The 22,197-nt window shown below is 27.0% G+C and overlaps 5 protein-coding genes across 5 annotated transcripts; 2 read left to right on the forward strand and 3 right to left on the reverse strand.

Annotated features, from left to right (window-relative positions):
- Window positions 1–962: 962 nt before the first annotated feature.
- On the forward strand, window positions 963–2,099 carry PmUG01_10039600 (nucleolar preribosomal assembly protein, putative; the record flags this gene model as incomplete). The annotated part of the gene is made up of 1 exon (XM_029005597.1): window positions 963–2,099. One exon carries the CDS (start codon window positions 963–965, stop codon window positions 2,097–2,099), a length of 1,137 nt encoding a protein of 378 aa, XP_028862170.1.
- Window positions 2,100–2,840: 741 nt separating this feature from the next.
- Window positions 2,841–6,440, reverse strand: PmUG01_10039700 (conserved Plasmodium protein, unknown function; the record flags this gene model as incomplete). Its single annotated transcript, XM_029005598.1, has 3 exons — window positions 2,841–6,108; window positions 6,175–6,253; window positions 6,437–6,440. The coding sequence occupies 3 exons, from the start codon at window positions 6,438–6,440 to the stop codon at window positions 2,841–2,843; spliced, it is 3,351 nt and encodes a 1,116-aa protein (XP_028862171.1).
- Window positions 6,441–9,277: 2,837 nt separating this feature from the next.
- On the reverse strand, window positions 9,278–11,399 carry PmUG01_10039800 (conserved Plasmodium protein, unknown function; the record flags this gene model as incomplete). Its single annotated transcript, XM_029005599.1, has 4 exons — window positions 9,278–9,353; window positions 9,603–9,767; window positions 10,426–10,515; window positions 11,248–11,399. The coding sequence occupies 4 exons, from the start codon at window positions 11,397–11,399 to the stop codon at window positions 9,278–9,280; spliced, it is 483 nt and encodes a 160-aa protein (XP_028862172.1).
- A 5,336-nt stretch (window positions 11,400–16,735) lies between these two features.
- MTRAP (merozoite TRAP-like protein, putative) lies at window positions 16,736–18,373 on the forward strand (the record flags this gene model as incomplete). The annotated part of the gene is made up of 1 exon (XM_029005601.1): window positions 16,736–18,373. The coding sequence occupies one exon, from the start codon at window positions 16,736–16,738 to the stop codon at window positions 18,371–18,373; it is 1,638 nt and encodes a 545-aa protein (XP_028862173.1).
- A 1,310-nt stretch (window positions 18,374–19,683) lies between these two features.
- On the reverse strand, window positions 19,684–20,313 carry PmUG01_10040000 (conserved Plasmodium protein, unknown function; the record flags this gene model as incomplete). The annotated part of the gene is made up of 2 exons (XM_029005602.1): window positions 19,684–19,788; window positions 20,065–20,313. The coding sequence occupies 2 exons, from the start codon at window positions 20,311–20,313 to the stop codon at window positions 19,684–19,686; spliced, it is 354 nt and encodes a 117-aa protein (XP_028862174.1).
- Between the last annotated feature and the right edge of the window lie 1,884 nt (window positions 20,314–22,197).

The following is a 22,197-nucleotide window of genomic DNA, read 5'->3' on the forward strand; positions in this document are numbered from 1 at the left end:
GTTCCCTTCAGTTCACTACTTTTTGTTCTCATCTTTTATTTTTATGCATGATACTGGCAAAACAAACCTCAGTTGAATTTTTTTTTTTTTCCTTTTTTCCCTTTTTCGATTTTTAAGTAGGTTATTTCATTTTATTCTCTTTTATTCTGCGTTATTTTGTTTTGTTTTATTTCGCTTCATTTCGTTTCATTTCGTTTCATTTCGTTTCATTTCGTTTCATTTTATCTTTTTTTTTTTTTTTTTTAAATCTTTCTGTGGCACCATTTTAAGTTTCCTAGTATATATTTGTAGTCTATTATTATGTATATAATTTAAAAAAAATAAAATATCTGAAGTGCGTATATTTTTTAAAATATGGCATTATAAATATACATGCGTTTTTAACGTATCAAGAATTCGCTGTTACCAGATTGTCATTATGCAATGCAATATTATTCACGTATATTCTTTTCTTTACGTACAATTATACATACAAATTATACTTTATACATATATATATATATATATATATATATATATATATATGTATATATACATGTATATATGCATGTATATATGCATGTATATATGCATATATTCATAAAATTGAGAACAGGTAGGCATATTTACAATGCCCCATTCGAGTTTTTCTCCTTGTTAACTTCATAATTAAAACAGCGTATATAAGCCCAGCATATATCATCCCGAATCATATTGTACTAATCGGAAGTGATAATATGTATGTTCACATGCAACACTGTAGGTAAATTAGTACTTAGAACATTTTGCTCTAGCGCTTGTTATGTGAAGAACAGAATTGTAAACACGGGGATATTTAGGGAGAGTTGCAGTCAGGAGTGGCCCTTCGTTTGATAACTCGTCTGTTAACTTGTTAGCGTGTTAACTTGTTAACGTGTTACCCTGTTAACCTGTTAACCCGTTTGTTGGATTTTTTTTTTTTTTTTTTTTTTTGTCCCACGAAAATGTACGACGAAAGCAAAGAAGATATCATTGATAGGATAAGAGGAGAGAAAGCAAAAACGAGAAAAGGAAAAGTCATTTTAAAAAAACGAGAAGGAGAATTTCATGAAGGCTCGAAGAATTGCTTATTCATAAGTAGCAACAAAAGAACAGAATTGTTAAAAAATTTTATGCAAGATATATATATATTACGTAAACCTTTAACATGTTATATGCCGAAATTGCATCAGAATTTATCGAATTTATTGGATAAGATTGACAGTTTAGTGGATATATGTATTTATAATAGCTGTTCTTTTTTTTTTTGTATATTTTCAACTAAAAAAAATCCATCTAGATTTATTTTAGGAAGATTATATAATAAAAATATTTTGGATTACTATGTTTTTTCTCTAGTCTCTTTTATTCCATTTCACATATTTCCTTTATCAAAAGAAATTATATCTGATACGAAACCCATTGTCCTAATACAAGGATCATACTTCGACCAAACTGATGTTACCAAATACTTGAAAAATATTTTATTTGATTTTTTTAAACACAGAAATGTGGATTCTTTCACTCGGAATAGTATACAGCGCTTGATAGTTTTGACTGCCTATGAGAGGATTGTCAGCATTGATAACAACTGCGTTAATGGTACTAGTAATACAAGTAGAGGAGATTCGGGAGAAAACGCTAATAAGTTGGGTAGTGATAATTTAAGTAGCAGTGTAGGTATCAAAGGTGCTCACACGGACAACGTGGGCATCAACAACGTTGGTGGCAAAAGTAATCGTAGTTACAGGGATGTAGACGGGAAGAACAAATACGTTATATCATTTCGACAGTACCTACTAAGAAAGGGGGTTTTGAGCCAAACGGACAAGGACATACCAGAATTAGAAGAAATTGGACCGCGCTTTGAATTCACATTAGAAAACTACAAAATACCTGACTACCATTTATTTCAGGAAGCTATTAAAAAGGCAGATATCCCTAAAAAGAATAAAATTAAAAAAGTTAAAGTGGATGAGTTTGGAAATAGCATCAAAAGGGTATATGTTCAAAAGCAGAATTTTACCAAGTTGCACACAAAGCATACTAAAATTCTTAAAAAGACGAATAAAGTTAATAGCAAAAAGGGGAAACATGAATGAGCGACTTCCAGTACATGTAGTACATATATCCAAGTACAGCCCACACGAGATGGGTAAACTGTTACACGAACGTGTTGTATATACGTACATGTGAACATCGGTATATATACACCCACACATATATATATATATATATGTATATATACTACTCACCTGTACACGTACAAATGAAGCGAACAAACGACATATTATTTGGGATGTACAATTTTCATACGTGTTCAGGCCTTAAGCAGGAACAGGCAAATTTTAATATCTATAAATATTTATATTTTACATTTCAGAAAAGAAGCTACACATTAGGCTTTTATTTTTGGCCTGCCCTTAACATGATAATTTATGTGTGTAAATTCGGTTCTTACGATTTTTTTCAGTTTATTTATTCTGCTTTATTTTGCTTCATCTTCTTTCGCTTTTGCTTTTGCTTTTTTTTTTTTTTTTTTTTTTTTTATTTTTACTAAATATGTTGTTTTTAAGAAGTTAAACAAAAAAAAAAATGTTATACACACATATGTGTGCACAATATGTGTTTATACGACGTATTAACAAAAATGTTAACTTGCAGGCAACAATAAAAGGTTCACATGGAGTGCTCGTATGCTCGCGCATGCGCGTGCACACACACACACACACCTTCACATGTACTTATATACATACGTATATGTGTGCGCATACATGTATACTCCCCGTATGAAGAATACTAGGGCAGTATTCCTGTGCGTCAACTGAACCAACAGATCGATTCTAAATCGGCCCATTAACACTGTGCCCTTGACTCCTCAGGGACTTCCTTATGGATAAGACACGCAATATTTGTTCGTTGCTCCAGTTCAACATATCAGCATATTTACTTTTTAAAATATTTCGAAGAATGCTTTTTTGATTAATTACTTCTTTTATTAAATCTTCTTCTGCATGTGGAATATCATTTAAGGTCACTTTCAATTTATTTAAAAGCATTTTTAAATGTTCATTCATCATTGTATTATTATCATCTGTTTTATTCATTTCGTTATTTACATTTATATTAATATTTACATTTTTTACTCTGATCGTCTTTTCGTCATTTATCTCTTCTTCATTATTCCTATCTATTAGTTTAATTCCTCTTCGTTGATTGTTGCTATATTTTTTTATCTTATTAATAAGTTTTTTCCCATACGCTACATGTTGGTTATCATCCTTGTGTACATTCGATTCATTAACAAGCTTTTCTTGCATATCTTCATTTCGTTTATCATTTGCTCCATTTGTTCCACTGCCTCTTCTATCATAATATTTGCACTTGTCCATAGTTACTTCAGTTGAGTGCACATGTTCGATGTAACAATTGGATATATCATTTGTATTTCTGTTTTGCTCATAATTTGGTATATCATACATATCACGATTAGTCCATGCCAGCACTCCATCATGCATAACTTTGGGCGATTCGTTCTTCAAGTTTTGTAGCTCGTCATGCAGTTCGTTATCAAGCTCATTACGCACTGCGTTATGCACCATATCCCTTTCTTTATTCTGATCTTCATTAAACGACTCATTTTTCGTTTTCGCACTTGCACCTCCACCATACAATGGACGCGTGTTAGACCTCAATTGACTGGCAATGAGATTCCTTTTCCTGTGCGCACCATTGCTGTTACCATTGTCATTACCTCCCCTAAATCTATCGCTAGGTCTATCGCTGTACTTATCGCTAGGTCTATCGCTGTACTTATCGCTAGGTCTATCGCTGTACTTATCGCTACATCTATCACTGTACTTATCGCTACATCTATCACTGTACCTATCGCTATGCCTATCGCTATGCCTATCGCTATGCCTATAGCCATGCCTATCGCTATGCCTATCGTTGTGCCTATCGCTGTACTTATCGTTGTATCCATCTCTATAACCGTCGTTGTACTTTCCCTTGTCGAGGGTGTATCCCTCGTAATCCCCTTCAGCAAGGGAATTAGTCTTTTCTTGCATATATGTTGTTACCCATTCTGCATTACCATAATGACAAAACCTGTCATCTATCTGTGTATTTGCTTCTACGTCAATCCCTCTGTCTATATCATTGTTGGTGTTCATTCCATAAAAACTATTACCTTTATTCTTGGTGAAATCATTTTTTGCATTACTGTAAAGATGTTTTTGCTTTTTTGTGCTAAACATATCTGTAGATCCTTTTTTTTTTGCGTATTTTTGGACAAATTGATTATTCATACTTTTGTTACTGTTATAATTGTACGTATTATGGTAAAGAGAAACTGATGTGTTATTATAATTCTTATAATTTACATATTTATTTTTGTTTATTTTGTTGGAGTAAACATTCATTTCTTTACTAATACCTGTGGAAGGAGCTACTCGGTTAAATGCATTGAGATGCACAGTTTTGTTCGTCATATGATTCTTCTTTTTTGACACATCAGTATTGTTACACCCAATAAAGTGGTTAATATTTCCGCCAAGGAAGTTACTTCCTTGAGTGTTACTTCCTCTGGGGTTACCTCCTCTTGTGCTACTTCCATGAGTGTTACTGCCGTAAATACTGCCAATGCTTCCTCCTCCAGTATTCTTGAAATCATCGGAATCTTCCTTATGTCCGCTTCTACTAGTACTATTAAAAGAATTGGTAAATTTTCCATAATATTTATTCCTCATGTTATTTCTATTATTAGTATGACTGCTGCCATTTAACATTTCATTCGTTTTAGAATTATTATTATTATTATTATTATTATTATTATTATTATTATTATTATTATTATTATTATTATTATACCCTATATGTGTGCTAATGTTACTACTGTTATATTTATCATAATACAATTTTTTATTATTATTTATTTGATGACTATATTTTAGTTCTTCTAAAATATTATTCGAATCATCCATCATTATTCTTTTCTTTTCATTTAACGGAATGGTACTATCATTAATTTCATTTATATGAAAATCCGTTCTGTTCCTTCTTATACCTTTTTTTCCAAAATTGTCTACATATATAAAAGGTTTAGACTGCTCTTCAAAATATTCATAATGATTCCCCTCATATGGAGCTGCTTCCTCCGGTTCATTAGTCTTATGCATATGCATATACGAACTCGTATCCATGTTCATATGCATATTCATCTTCACCCCTGTCCATATCTTATTTCCCCCCTGTTCTGTTTCTTTTTCATTTCCTCCCTCCTGACCTTGCATGTTCGACATATTAGACATCTTAGATGTGCCACCTACCACTATCTCTACTTCCTCCTCATCATCATATGGCTCCCCCCCTTTTGACGTGTACAAATACTGAAAATTATCTTTAATTTTATAAAAACGGCTAAGACTAATTTCTTCATCATTTAATTGATAAATGTCTACGTTTAAAATTCCAAGAAGAAAAAGAGCATGAACTAGAGAATAATATATGGTTTTATTTTCATTTAACATCTTAATAGCTGTTTGAGGAGATAATCTTACTAATTCTTGTAGTTTATTTATTAACAAAACAATATCATACATATTCATATTATCTATTATGGATTTCCCATACCTTGTTATATTTCCCTTTTCATTTATTATTTCGATTTTCCCTTTTTTTTTGGTCATTAACTTTTTACTGTTCCGTATGTTCCTTTCTCTGGTTTCTTCCCTAACAAGAATGGAATCACAAGCATTGCTATCATCGAATCTATCATCGTTGCTATCACCATTACCATCATTTTCATTTGTACCTGCATCATGCATACTTACATTAGAGCTATATTTGTAGCTTCCATACAACCCTTTCTCGTGGTTTACTCCTTCCCTTTCGATTTCTTCTGTATCATTTACATTATCCTCTTCAATTAAGTCAATCCATATGGAGCTATTTTCAAGACAGTTTTTTTCAACAAAGGATCCAACATCTTCTTCATTTACCTGTTCGTTTACTCTTTCTCTTCCTTTCAAACGCAAATACCCGTGGCAACTTTTCACCCCAAACTGCGTTCTCTTCAGCCTAATAAAATGGAAGTAGTAACAAATGGACCTAGTAGCACATATCGAAGCACGAAATTTCGAACAATGGAAATAGGATCTTTTTGTTCTTCCTTACCTGCAGTATGTTAGTTCATACTTTGGCGAAAAATATTCTCTTAATTTATCTTCTGTTACGTCAAAAGGTAGATTAGATACTACAAAGAAAAAAAAAAAAAAAAAAAAAAAAGAAGCAAAGGAATGGTTAACAATGAATTTGAGTCAAAATACTTAACAACTTGGAAACAACGAACATTTTATTTTGAATGGAGAAAAAATGTGTATACATGCCAAAATAGCACACAAATGCAAGTGCCCAAAAGCTATAATTTTCCAAAGACTCATGTAGGGCGTATTGGGAGTAAGATTTAAGTATATACGTAACTCTACATATATATACATATATATACATACATATACATACATATACATATATATACAAACATATACATATATATACATACATATACATATATATACATACATATACATATATATATATACATATATATATGTACAATTATACCTTAGCGAAATTTAAAAATGTATACATTTAAAAAAAAAAAAAAAAATACTTCCTCAAATAATAGCATATGGATGAACAAAACAAATGGAAAGAAGTACTCACCAAAATATAGCTTTGTATCTGAACATTCTACCATTTAGATGAAGCTTCTTTAGGCATATATTAACAAGTCTACTTTGTTAGTCTCTATCAAAAGCAAAGACGCAAAACGATGCATTCGTATTAGTAGCTGTAGGCAGAAGATGGTTAAATGACTGAACCGCGTTTTTCCTTTTATTCACATCTTTTCCTTTCACTGGGCAGTTCGAGAAAAAATGGGAGCAAAATTTAAAACAAAAAATTTAAAACAAAAAATTAAAAACAAAAAATTAAATATAAAAAATAACGAAATAACGAAATAACGAAATAACGAAATAACAAAATAACGAAATAACAAAATACGAATAAAAAATAAAATAGATAAAATACGAATAAAAAATAAAATAGATAAAATACGAATAAAAAATAAAATAGATAAAATACGAATAAAAGATAAAATAGATAAAATACGAATAAAAGATAAAATAGATAAAATACGAATAAAAAATAAAATAGATAAAATACGAATAAAAAATTCGAAATTCGAAAAAACTTAAAAAATAGTAAAAAAAGCTGTGAAGTTCAGGTAAAAAAAAAAAAAAAATTTTAAGTATGCTAAAAATTCATTTTACTTTCGCTCTTTTTTATTACATTATATTTTTATTGGGGATCCATAAATTGTTGTAAGAGAATAATAAAGGAAAAAAATATAAAAAAATTATGATATTACAAAATTATGATATCACAAAATTATGATATTACAAAATTATGATATTACAAAATTATGATACAAAATTATGATATTACAAAATTATGATATTACAAAATTATGATATTACAAAATTATGATATTACAAAATTATGATATTACAAAATTATGATATTACAAAATTATGATATTACAAATTATGATATTACAAAATTATGATATTACAAAATTATGATATTACAAAATTATGATATTACAAATATATATTACAAAATTATGATATTACAAAATTATGATATTACAAAATTATGATGTTACAAAATTATGATATTACAAAATTATGATGTTACAAAATTATAAAATTATACGTGTTATAAATAGTACTTACATTGCAAACGTTAAAAAGATGTAAGTACCACAAATATATGAACAATGTGCATGCCCTTTTTTTATATTTTTCTTTTTCCTTTTTTTTCTATGAACATTTTTAACCTTTTTTTACAGTAAACGCGTAAAAAAGATAAAACATTTGTTTTTCCTATTCTCGTTTCACAATTCATTCATTTATTTATTTGTTTATTCGTTCGCTCATTCGTTAGTTTATTCTTTCGTTTGTTCATTTATATTGTGTTATTATTTTTTGCGAGAATCAAACATTCACGTCTTTTCTTTTAATATTTTTAATAACACTGTGTTAAAAATGTAAGATTATGTACATAATACATGTACTTAATTATTTTCAAAAACAGTTTAATTCTGTTACAATTTTGAATGGATTGTAGGCAGTTAGTTGGGCAAATACTGATGTTTAGTTTATTCAAAATGGTACTAAGTAGGTACAAGCATTCATATATATATGTATGTATCTATGTATCTATATATCTATATATCCATATATGCTTATAACACTTTTGTCCAAATCTTAGATATGCATAACTTGGAACATATTAGGTGAAAAGAAAAGTAAGGATTCTTGTAGAGTTGAAAAGTGGGAATAATTTAAAAGTATATAGGCACATATATATATATACATATATATGTGTATTTTTTTTTTTTTTTTATTAACACAAGTAAGTTCATATCAAACATGACCAAATTATTATACCGAAACAGCTGTATAAATAATACAAAGCGAACATGTTTGAACAATTGTATGTCGCTTTTTGCACACATCTTTGCAGTAGTGGCAGGTTTGACATGATATGTACACAATTGTAATATTTTTTAATGTGCCATATCCAACTGTTATAATATACATTTGCATATATACATATGTATATATTTCTATTTATTTATTAATGTGTAGTTGAAGTAGTTCATAAATATGATACAAATATGTAGCAATTTTATAAAATACCCGTGTACCGCACATTACTAAACCTCATTGTTAATAATATGAAATGAAAAAAAAAAAAAAAAAATTGGAAAATTCGTATATATAACATGATACAATGTTTATTTTATTTTATAATCGTCACACAATATTGCTGTTTCCAAATGAAAAAAATTGCACACATACGTAGGCACGTGTATGTATATATTTATATAATGGCACAAGTACATATATATACCGATTTGCATATACTTATTAACATGTACATATATATTCGTACGTACATATGCTACTGTAATATTGTTAAATTATGTCGCAGGAAATTCAATAAAGTGTTATTTCTTTGGGCTTGTTCAAAGTGCTCTTTTTATTTTTGAAACGACTGTAATATTTTAGTGCTTTTAATAAAAATTTATTTAAATAAAAGAAGGTTAAAAAGAAAAAAAGAGCAATGTAAAAAACTTAAATTATATGTAATAGAACGAAAAATATGTTAACCGAAATGAACTATTACCTTTTTATCTATACACAAATAATTATACTCTTCTGTTCTTCAGCTTTTCTAGCAGTTCTTTATCATATCCAGGCATAATACACTGTGCCCCCAACAAGCTACATGACGTCAAAAAAAAAAAAAAAAAAAAAAAATTTGCACATACACAGCTAATTCATGTGCATAATTTTTTGGAATTATTTGTAATTTTATTCAATTTTAAGCAATTTGTTTAGGTCATTTTAATATATTTAATTTTTATTCTTTGTTTTCCTTATTTTTCTTATTTTTCTTATTTTTCTTATTTTTCTTATTTTTCTTATTTTCCTTATTTTCCTTATTTTCCTTTTTTTCATTTTTATCCTTACAATTTCTTTTTCGGCTGTTTTTCAGTGACGTTTTCCTCATCATCATTTACATGAACACCTTGCCTGTTCATATCATAACTTTCTCCTTCGTCAGAACTTTTATCTTTGCTACGTAGTCCAACTCCACTATATTCCATTTGAACTCTTTCGTTCTTGGAAATAATTCTGCAATAATTATGTTAAACAAGAACGCGAAAAGAGGGTAAGGTAAAAAACAGCAAAAATAACGCGATGAAATAGGATTAAAAGGAATATATTATCAGAGGTAGCTATAAATGATAAATTATTAACATCATTTCTATGATTAGCAGCACTTCTAAGATCAGAAGCACTTCTAAGATCAGCAGCACTTCTAAGATCAGCAGCACTTCTATGATCAGAAGCACATCTATGATCAGCAGCACTTCTATGATCAGAAGCACTTCTAAGATCAGCAGCACTTCTATGATCAGAAGCACTTCTAAGATCAGCAGCACTTCTATGATCAGAAGCACTTCTAAGATCAGCAGCACTTCTATGATCAGAAGCACTTCTAAGATCAGCAGCACTTCTATGATCAGAAGCACTTCTAAGATCAGCAGCACTTCTATGATCAGCAGCACTTCTATGATCAGAAGCACTTCTAAGATCAGCAGCACTTCTATGATCAGAAGCACTTCTAAGATCAGCAGCACTTCTATGATCAGAAGCACTTCTAAGATCAGCAGCACTTCTATGATCAGAAGCACATCTATGATCGGAAGCACATCTACAATTAGCAATATTTCTATAGAGAGAAATACTCCTATACATGGAGCAGTTCTCCTTTTAATGATGGTGTTACCTGGACGCCTTCACTATTGCTTCCTTAGTTATATTATCTGTAAATCCGTTATTGCTTAATTTTTTTACCTTCGCTACAAGTGGACCCACTCTACAAATTTAACAAAAAAGAGTTAACAATAAAAAGGTGCAGAAATAAAAAAAGATTAGCTATACATATGCATATATATACATGCACATGATCAGCAGTTACACAAGCTCCTCTTATCATTTAAATCAGGTATGATTTTTATTTATACTTATAAACATTTTTTTCTTCTTTTCTTGTTCGCACGACAGCATTAATATGTGTAACACGTATGTAAGGGTATATGTACCATGTGCGTAGTACTTATGTAGCACGTATGTTATATGTATGTGTCTGTGTGAGTGTACGAATATTTTTTTTTTTTTTTTTTTTTTTCATAATCTTTTCAACTTTTTGAGTTCTTTAAAAATAATTTTGCGAAAAAATAATAATAAGTGTTATAATTGTTCAATTTGAACATGAACAATGCAGGAAAATATGTCGTCATGATGTAACGAAGGAGCAAATAATAGACGTTTACGAAATGTCTTTTACTTTATTTCATTAAACTGGTTTTATGTGGTTTTGTTCTTTTTCATTTACTCCATATTATATTTCCTAAGTTTCATTTTTTTTCTTTTTTCTTTTTTTTTTATTTATTTTTCCTTGTTTTAATTTATTTTATTTTAGTTTATTTATTTATTTTATTCTATTTTTTTTTTTTTTTCGATGAATTACCACCATTTACTGCACAATACACCCCCTCAATTAAGAAACGAAGATTTTTTGTCTTTCAGTCCAATGTTGTATCTTTACCTGTTCGATGAAATTTCTTCATCTAAATTTTTTCCACGTTGTAGTACTTCATGCATTTGCAAATTCAAATTGTCATTTTCCCCTTTTATATTTTCTTGTTCTTCCTTAAGATCATCACTCATACTTACATTTTCTTTATCGTTGCATTCCATAGTTAATCGTTAAAAAAGAAAAAACATAGGTACCGTGTGTACATATATATTTATGTATATACAATTTTACGGCAAAAAAAGGAAGCAACAAAGGAAGCAACAAAGGAAGCAACGAAGGAAGCAACGAAGGAAGCAACGAAGGAAGCAACGAAGGAAGAAAAAAAGGAAGCAAAAAAGGAAGCAAAATAGGAAGCAAAATAGGAAGCAAAAAAGGAAGCAAAATAGGAAGCAAAAAAGGAAGCAAAATAGGAAGCAAAAAATCAGACCAAAATAGCAAACAAACACACAAATATTATGTGTGTAAATGTCTGTAAAATATACGAGTATTAAACCTGAAAAGTTAAAATATTTCTCTCAGCATTAACACATTTTTTTTTCTTTTTTTTTAGGTTGTTGTGTTTCTTAAATAACATTAAAAGTCTGTTATTTTATTTTAGTTATTGCATGAGAAGGTTATAAAAAATTTGGTAAGCTTGAATAAGGACCTTCAGTATTTAGCAATATATATATTTTTTTTTTTTTTTTTTTTTTTCTGTTTTTCCTTTTTTTTTTTTTTTTTTTTCTGCTTTTCCTTTTTTCTTTTTTTTTTTTTTTTCTGCTTTTCCTTTTTTCTTTTTTTTTTTTTTTTCTCAAGTATTAATTTAGTGCACAGATAAAATGGAAAAAAATAGGAAAAAAAAAAAAAATGATCTCAGTGGATTAATAACAATATTAAGGGAAAATAATTGCATAGTTACTTTTTGCCTCTTACTGTTCTCAAAATTTCCTCACATTTACAGTTATGTTTTTTCTTTTAATATAACCTAGTAAGTATGTTAATGTAGTTTTATTTATTTTTATTTTTTTAAGCGATGTTAACTTATATTCCTTACAACAGCTTCTACATCATATAATAAATTTTTTTGTTCATTCATAAATGTTTATTACGTTTATTATGTTTATCACGTTCATTTTGTTTATTACGTATAATACGTATATATTACGCATGTTACATTCTACCCATTCACTGAACAACATCCCGTTTCACTGATATTCGCGTTAATATTTAAAAAAAATAATAAAAAGGTACTTCCTCCCTTCACACATACTATAAGGGAAAAACTAATGTTGATTATATTTTTATGAGTTATAATAATTAAGTAAGCATTTTATTCTTACAAAAGAGGAAAATTATTTTTGATAAAGATTAAAAATTGCATATATATATATATATATATATATATATATATAAAGTGTTTATAGCATTACGAACTTTTGAAAGTATGAAACTTTTTATATATTTCATTTTATAAAATTCTCAAGGTATTTTTCTTTTATTTGTGTTTCCTATATATTTTAAATATTTTAAGGATTAACAAATGGTGAAACATCAAACATTTCAAAAGGGATGAAAAAATTTGATAAGCGAAACAATTGTTTTATTTTCCCTTTTAAGGTTTTTCTCAGTCCATAACTCGTAAAAATGATTCGCACAAAAAAAAAAAAAAAAAAAGATTTTTATTACTATACATATATATATATACATCTACATATCTAAACGCTTATGGGCTCAGAAAAAAATATGCTTTTTGAAAAAGAACTACAAAACGTAATGTGCACGGAAAATTAAAAAAAAGATTGGGAAATTAATATCATGCACATTGATTAGACTAAACTTGTATAAATATCTTATTAAAAAATAAAAAAAAAAATTTGCCGCCCATGTTGTTTACTTATTAATAATGATACATATATCTACATTTAATATGTACATACGTTAGAGTATATACATATCACAAAAGCCATGGTTTTTTTTTGTTTTATAAAAGTTCCATCACCACCTTTTCCAAAAAAAAAAAGAATAATAAAATAAATAAAAAAATAAAAAAATAAAAAAATAAAAAAATAAAAAAAAAAAAAAAAAAAAAAAAATAAAAAAAAAAAAAAATAAAAAAATAAAAAAAATAAAAAAAAAAAAAAAAAAAAATAAAAAAAAAAAAAAAATAAAAAAAATAAAAAAATTAAAAAAAATTAAAAAATAAAATAACTCCATTAAACCGGTAAAAGTTCTTAAATTGTTCAATTGTCTATTTTAACATATCATTTAAGGTCAAAAAATAGATAGTACGGTTATGTTCAACATATATATATATAGGTACATATATGTATGTGCCTATCGTAGGTAAGAACAAATGGTACTCTTTTTGTTAAACGTGCTTAGAATTACACAAATTTTAAATACCATCCTGGATATCCGTATAAACAGAAGCATATTAACGTTTTATTATTTTAACTTTAGTTTTTGTGTTATATATTATCGTTGTTATTTTGCTTTTGCTTTTGTTTTTGCTTATTTTTTTTTTTTTTTTTATAAACCTATTTGCCTTTTTTTGTTTTTTTTAAATATGAAAAAGAAAACAAAAATAAGGAAGCAAAGACAACCATATATATTTTGTGAAGGAACATAGAGAAAACGAATAAAAGCAAAAAAAAGCGAAAAGGAAAAATAAAGTATAAAACATAAAAGAAAAACAAAAAGGGGCTCATAATATGCAAATAACACATTTTCATTAATTTTTTTCAGTAAATTTAATTAATTTTTTTCATTATATTTGATTAATTTTTTTCATTATATTTGATTAATTTTTTTCATTATATTTGATTAATTTTTTTCATTATATTTGATTAATTTTTTCATTATATTTGATTAATTTTTTTCATTATATTTGATTAATTTTTTTCATTATATTTGATTAATTTTTTTCATTATATTTGATTAATTTTTTCATTATATTTGATTAATTTTTTTCATTATATTTGATTAATTTTTTTCATTATATTTGATTAATTTTTTTCATTATATTTGAATAATTTTTTTCTTTATCAAATTTTTTAAAATTAGGGAGTTTTCTTCATGTTTTTCCTTTCGTTCTTTTTCCCTTTTTTTTTTTCTTTTTCTTTTTTTATAGAGGAACATAGTGAGTTACTGAACTGCTTTGCCTAAGATGTTATGGCTAGAACCTTAGTTATTTTTGTAAATTTGGGTATAAGATTATTGTAATTAAATAATTATATTATAGGTCATGTTAGAACTATATTATGTAATGTTTATAATGTATTCACTCATCGGTTTATCTGATTGTTTGTTTGTTTATTTGTTTGTTTATTTGTTTGTTTATTTGTTTGTTTATTTGTTTGTTTATTTGTTTGTTCATTTGTTTGTTCATTTGTTTGTTCATTTGTTTGTTCATTTGTTTGTTCATTTGTTTGTTCATTTGTTTGTTCATTTGTTTGTTCATTTGTTTGTTCATTTGTTTGTTCATTTGTTTGTTCATTTGTTTGTTCATTTGTTTGTTCATTGTTTGTTCATTTGTTTGTTCATTTGTTTGTTCATTTGTTTGTTCATTTGTTTGTTCATTTGTTTGTTCATTTGTTTAATATTTATTTTTTTATTTATTGCCAATTTTTTATGTCAATTTCACCCCCTTTCCTTTTTTTAAGAAAAAATAGTATAATAGATTTTGATTGGATTTTTATTAAATGTTCATTAGATTTTAACTAGATGTTTACAAGGTGTTAAACTAAATGTTTGCTAGATGTTTACTAGGTGTTAACTAGATGTTTGCTAGATGTTTACTAAATGTTTAATAAATGCTTAGAGAATGTAACAATCACTTCTAAAACATGAAAAAAAAAAAAAAAAAAAAAAATGAACGGAAAGTTAAGAGGAAAACAGATATATGCAAGGATGCAAATGAAAACGTGTTAAGAATGTACTGTTGTATTTATTACAATCAAAATAAGGGTTCTTCTTTTAGGCTATTTTTTTTTTTTTTTTTTTTTTTTAAATATAATAAATAGTTATGTTGTAGAATGTGTTAAATTAGTACTTAATTATTTCACTTTTATATTAAGGTGTGTTAGCTATTTTTTTTTTTTTTTTCCCCTTTTTTTTTCTGTAAATAAAAACTATCTATATTTGTAGAAAATATAGCTTTGTGTGTATTTCTTGTTTTTGTCAAAAGCAATACCTTCAATGAATTTCTATTAGGTGCTTCTTACCTTTTTGATACTACTTTTATTTATTTATTTTTTAAGAAGTTAAAAATACACATTATATGAATAATTTGATATTATATGCCTTCAAAAAAAGAAAGGAAAAGATGAGTAAATGTAAAGTGCAAATAGTTAAGTGTAATGTGTATACAGTAAACAGTAAAGAGGGTTTTTTTGTTCATTCATGATGTTACTTTTTGAGTATCTTAGCTCTTTTTTTTTTTTTTTTTTTATTATTAATTTGCGTTTTATAGGACTTCATTTCATTTCGATGTGTGTACACACACACACACACACACACACACACACACAATTTTATAAAATAAAATATTCACATATGTTCATCGGGAATTGTGTAAACTTTGCTATTATTTTTATGCTATGCTTTTAGCAAAAATATTTATTACCTTTTTTTATAAGCTGTAATATAACCTTTTTTTTTTTTTTTTTTTTTTTTTTTGTTATACATCCTCATGTATTTAATTGTAGAAATATAATTTCTTTTTCTTTTTGAAGTATCTATAATTTCATTACTATTCTGTGAAATATAAAAAAGAAACAGCGATTATATTCCTCTTTAGAAGATATAAATTATGTGCATGTAGAGCGAGAAATTATGCTCCGTTATACATAAATGTACACGCATAGGTACATACATACGTACATACATACATACGTACATACATACATACGTACATACATACATACGTACATACATACATACATACGTACATACATACATACATATATATATACATGCACGTGGACATATGTACAAGTATAGGCGCATAAAACTAAACACATGTACACTTTTCCATTTTCTCTCCACATCATATATACTTGAAAGTGGTGAAAATAATTATAAACAAATGGTTGTTACTATATTTATGCATTCTAGTTAATATTTATAGTATAACGAAATATCTATTTTTCGTGCCCTCACCTTTTTTGTTATTATTTTTTAAATTTTCATTGTTATTTTAATGAAATCAAAAATAAATAAAATAAAATAAAATAATACATGCTTTATTTTAATGTAGACAAGTTAAAATGAAATAATTAATACGAATTCCTATTCGCATACATTCACATTAGTGTATATTCATATTTGATTGTTATTTTATATTAAAGTTCAAGCATTTTAATACAATCGCAGAGTTACACGTATATTCATATTTTTTCCTGAACAGTACATGCAAATATATTGTTAAAAGCTAGATTAAACTAGCTATTTTTTTTTATTTCTTTTTATTTTTTTTTATTTTTATTCCTATACATTAAATAAATAGAATGGAATAAAAATGAAATGCGCTACTATATATTCATTTTTAATAAATACATTATTTGTTCTTCTAGAAATAAAATGTAATAATCTCATAGAAGAATGTAAACAATGGGGTGCATGGTCAGAATGTAAAAATGGAGTTAATACAAGAATTTGTTTAACTGATAATTCTTTAAGTGAAGAAAGGTCATGTAATAATTGCGGTCCTTGGGAAAATTGGTCTCCATGCAAAAATGGGAAGAAACATCGAAAAGTAATTAATTGTCCATTCATTAAAGAAGAACAAGATTGTACTTCGGATGAAGCAAATGACCCAAGTATATATAACAGTACTACTCTTTATTTTAATCATGAAGAGGAAGAAACAAATAACGACAATGAAAACACAGTGAAGCAAAGAAGTGATATACAAGTTGGTAACAATGGCCATGAAGTCAGTATCACTGAACATGATTACGCTAAAAAAGTAAAAAAACGAAGCAGTAATAACAGTAGTGATAGTAGTAATGGCAGTGGTAGTAGTGATAATAGTAATGGCAGTGGTAGTAGTGATAGTAGTAATGGCAGTGGTAGTAGTGATAATAGTAATGGCAGTGGTAGTAGTGATAGTAGTAATGGCAGTGGTAGTAGTGATAGTAGTAATGGCAGTGGTAGTAGTGATAATAGTAATGGCAGTGGTAGTAGTGATAGTAGTAGTAGTGATAGTAGTAATGGCAGTGGTAGTAGTGATAATAGTAATGGCAGTGGTAGTAGTGATAGTAGTGATAGTAGTGGTAAAAATGGCGCTTCATCAAGTTTTTTAAGTAAAATAGATTACGAACAAAACGATAACACTGAAGGTAACTACAAAAATTTGGACGCATCGACTAGTGGCGGCAAGTCGAATTCTCTTGATAGTACATCCACTGATGCAAATACCACTACTACCGCAGTCGATGTTACAATGCACAATGAAAAATTAGAAAACACTTCAAGTCCCACAGAAGAGGTTTTATCACAACCAGAAAACGACAGCAAGGAAAGCGAGAGTAATAATTCTGAACAAATTAATAATAATAATAATAATAATAATAATAATAATAATAATAATAATAATAATAATAATAATAATAATAATAATAATAATAATAATAATGATACTTACTATAATAATAGTAGTAGTACCAATTCAGAAGAGATAAAGAATAAAAGTAATATTACCCCCAATTTAGAGAATAGCACAAATGGGGAAGTTAAAATGGTATTACCATCAAGGGATACAAAAAAGGCAAAAAATTTTAGAGAAAATAAAACAGAGGAAAATTTAAATAAATCTTATGAAAATACTCAACCAAAAAATAAAACTGATGAAAATGTCAATTCATATAATTTTTATGAACAGCAAGGAACAAAATATGAGCAAAAGAAAAATAATTATGAAGACAAGAATAGAAGAGGTGCTCCAAATTTTAATCAAACATACATAGCAAGTGGTGTGGGCTTTGTTTTGCTTCTAAGCGGAAGCGCAGCTAGCTATGCTTTGTATAATGGAAAATATAAACAATTAACTGAAGAAACTAAGCAAGAAAATTTTGAAGTCATGTTCAATGAAGATAATGCAAAGGGAAAGGAAAACAAATCCATATATGAAGACGAGTTTTGGGCCCTTGAATGAGCAATAGAACAAGTGTATTTGTATGTGTTTTGCAGTGTAGCTTTGTCTATCGCTTAAGCAGATACGTCTACACGACTACACACAAGCAGCTACACACAAGCAGCTACACACAAGCAGCTACAAACAAGCAGCTACACCCAAGCAGCTACACCCAAGCAGCTACACACAAGCAGCTACACCCAAGCAGTTACACCCAAGCAGTTACACACAAGCAGTTACACACGAATGATTATTTAATATGGTTTAATAAAAACGCATAAAACAATTATTTCATCATTTGGTCATTGGTGCATGGGTAAGTACTTTTCTTTTTCTTAACAAGAAAAAAAAAAATAAACAATTCACTGTGCATAATACAATATAGGCAGAAAAAAAGAAAAAGATATGAAATGAATAAACATAAGAAGACACCTTTATATTTCTATTTTGTTCTTTTCTTTCCTTTTTCTACCACAAATGTTGTACGTATGAATGGACCTATATGCCTTTTTTTTAGCTACTGCTTTAATACAAGTTAAGTTATCAATATGCCCTTTTCAGTCTCTGTAACAGTCTGATGGGCATATAAAAATGCAAACATATATGTAAATACATAAGTAAACATATATGCAAACATGTGTGCATTTATACATTCACTTATATACACATATGTTCATTTTTTAAGTTAAAATTTCCTCTTTTTTAATCAGGTTCGCATTTTCTACTTTATATACGTACAGAAAATCATTTTTTTTAACCACAGTAAATACATGCACAAGTTCATGCTAATAGAGATACATATATATAAATATATATGTGTTCATTGCTTTTTTCTTTTTAACTAAGAACCATTTTAAAATAATTTGATATAATATCAATTAAATTGGAGTATTTTCCTTTTTTTTCATTTCAAAAATAGTGTAAGTATGTTTACTTCTATTACTTAGTAGACATTCAAACAGAAGCGGGGGATTGTCTGTGCTAGTAGATATGGTCTATATTATAAATTTTTTTTTTTTTTTTTTTTTTTTTTTTTTTTTTTTTTACATTTTCAAATTTAAATTAAAATATGGTGTTAAAATATATATTAAAATGGAAAAAAAAATTTAAATTACAATAGAAGGGGGAAAAAAAAAATATAAGAGAGATACTACATAAAAACTGTTATAATATACATATATGTGTGTGTATGTATGTAAATGTATGAACATGCATGTATATGCATGTGTATGCATAAAATAATGTTAGGATGTAAAAGGTGTAGTAGCACAAAAAAAAAAAATAAAACTATATCTTATATTGAGACTGCTACTACTACAAAGTAAAACATGTTACCATGAGTCTTCACATAACTGAGAATTCCCTTGAACCTTTGGCAGAGGCTTTCCAGTGAAATAGTAATTCGAATGAAACAGTGTGCCGAAAACTATAACACCCTGATAAATTAAAAAAAAAGAAATAAAAAAAAAAAAAATAATAAACAAAAATAATAAATAATAAAAAATAATAATAAATAATAAAAAAAAATAAAAAAAAATAATAAATAATAAAAAATAATAAAAAATAATAAAAAATAATTAATCAATCAATGAAGCAGTCAACGAATTAAACAGTAACCGTATGACATATTTTTATCGCATTTGTAATGTTCAAATGTTGTAACAAAAAAAAAAAAAAAAAAAAAATCATCGAATAATTTTGTTCGTTTTCACTTGTAATATTAGCCAACTCCACCAAACATATTCAGACATGGGGGATACCATATTAGTTGCAATTTCAGGGGAAGTATAATAGTCCTCTAAGTAGTGCGTTAAATGAATTTTCGTAAAAGATAAATTTCTTTTTACAAGTAAGTCATAACATCTCATATCATGTTTAATATGCGTAGTAGCATTCATAATCATACATGGATGATTGCTTAACAGTTTCGCTGCGTCTTTACCAAGGCTTCTTATAAACATTTTGGAAGAAAAGGTAAAAAATGTATTAACAAACAGCAGTTATTTTTGAATAGCTAGTTCTAACGTGGAATATTTAGCAGTATGTAGCAGTAATATGATTTAATATGGAATAATAATGTAGAGATATTTATAACACTGCACTACATTAACAGTTCTATGGCGTTAAATGTATATTCGTAACGTTCAAATATATATATATATATATATATATATATATATATATATATATATATATATAAAAGAAAAAGGTTCGTATATCTTCATAAAATAAGCTCTTGAGCAGTGTATTATATTGTATATACACATATATACAAATATGTATATTTCGCCGTTACGTAAAAATTCGTGTTACCCAAAAGATACGAAAATATCCGCACATATTTAAAAAAAAAAAGTAAAATAAATTGTTAAAATGTTACAATGAATAAATAAATGTTTCGTACATTAAAATGATAAAGAGTATTGATTATTCGGAGTCAATTTATTTTATCTTTTTTCAAGTAAAGCATAAAACTGCAAAATATTTTTAATAAATAAAACAAGAAAATTCGTGGTCCCTAAACCTATACAGCAAGAAGTTTAAGTTAAAAATGAAAAAAAATTATTACAAAGTAGTGAACGATTTTTTTTATTTTTATTAATATACATACACAAATAGAAAAAAATAAGGAAAATTTTGTATATAGTAGTGTGAGTATACATATGCATGTGTATATACATGTGCACTGCATTATACATATTTATGCACTACACATGTTAATTAAAATAAATACTAAAACGTAGGTATATAATACAATTGAAGATGAAAGCTTTTTCTTAAGTTTTAAGGAAAAGAGGAAAAAAAAAAAAAAAAAAAAAATTACGTTACCAATGTGAGCCTGTTCATTATATAATAAGTGGTACAAACAGAACTACCTCAAAAAGAATTTCGCATTTTCTCATTTTCTCATTTTCGCACCTTCTCATATTCGCATTTTCTCATATTCGCATTTTCGTATTTTTGTAAAATACCAAAATTGACGAACAGGTGCCGCCACTTCCATACGTGGTGAGAGGCTATATCTCAACCCAGATGAAACTAAAAAGGTAATACTTATTAAAGCGGCTTTTAATATATATATTTATATGACTACATGCATACGGTAATTCCTTTATTTTGTCTTACCTGCATACAACAATGCTTTTGAACAGAGGCTTTTTCATATTTAATTTCACTTTATTTTAAATTTCTTTTTCTTTTTAATTTTTCCAATATTTCATTCTTCGTATTTATTAATAAATTATTACTATGTATAAATGCAAAATTAGAATTTTTCTTTGTTCCATTTTTTTTTTTTTTTTTCATACAAAATATTAAAATAAAGAGAAATAAACCATATTTTTCACTAACTTAAAGAGACCATTATTTTGTACGGTTCTGCCATTTTAAAATTATGCATTTCTTAAATGAACACACACAACTTAAGTGTTTTTAATTTGGAACTTCATTATATGTCCAACACATATTTTTGTGCAATTCTGTAGAGAGCATAAAGGATACAACTGTTACATTATATATATATTTCTTTCTTTTTTTTTTATATGTTTTTGTAAAACCGTATATGTATATTAAATATATATATGGATATTAAATATATATATGGATGTTAAATATATATATGTACATTAAATATATATATGGATGTTAAATATATATATGGATGTTAAATATATATATGGATGTTAAATATATATATGGATGTTAAATATATATATGGATGTTAAATATATATATGTACATTAAATATATATATGGATGTTAAATATATATATGTATATTAAATATATATATATAATACGCGCATGAACAGGTCAGGTATACTACAAAAGTTATATTATCCGCTG

Source organism: Plasmodium malariae, assembly GCF_900090045.1.
Source record: "Plasmodium malariae genome assembly, chromosome: 10".
NCBI lineage: Eukaryota > Apicomplexa > Aconoidasida > Haemosporida > Plasmodiidae > Plasmodium > Plasmodium malariae.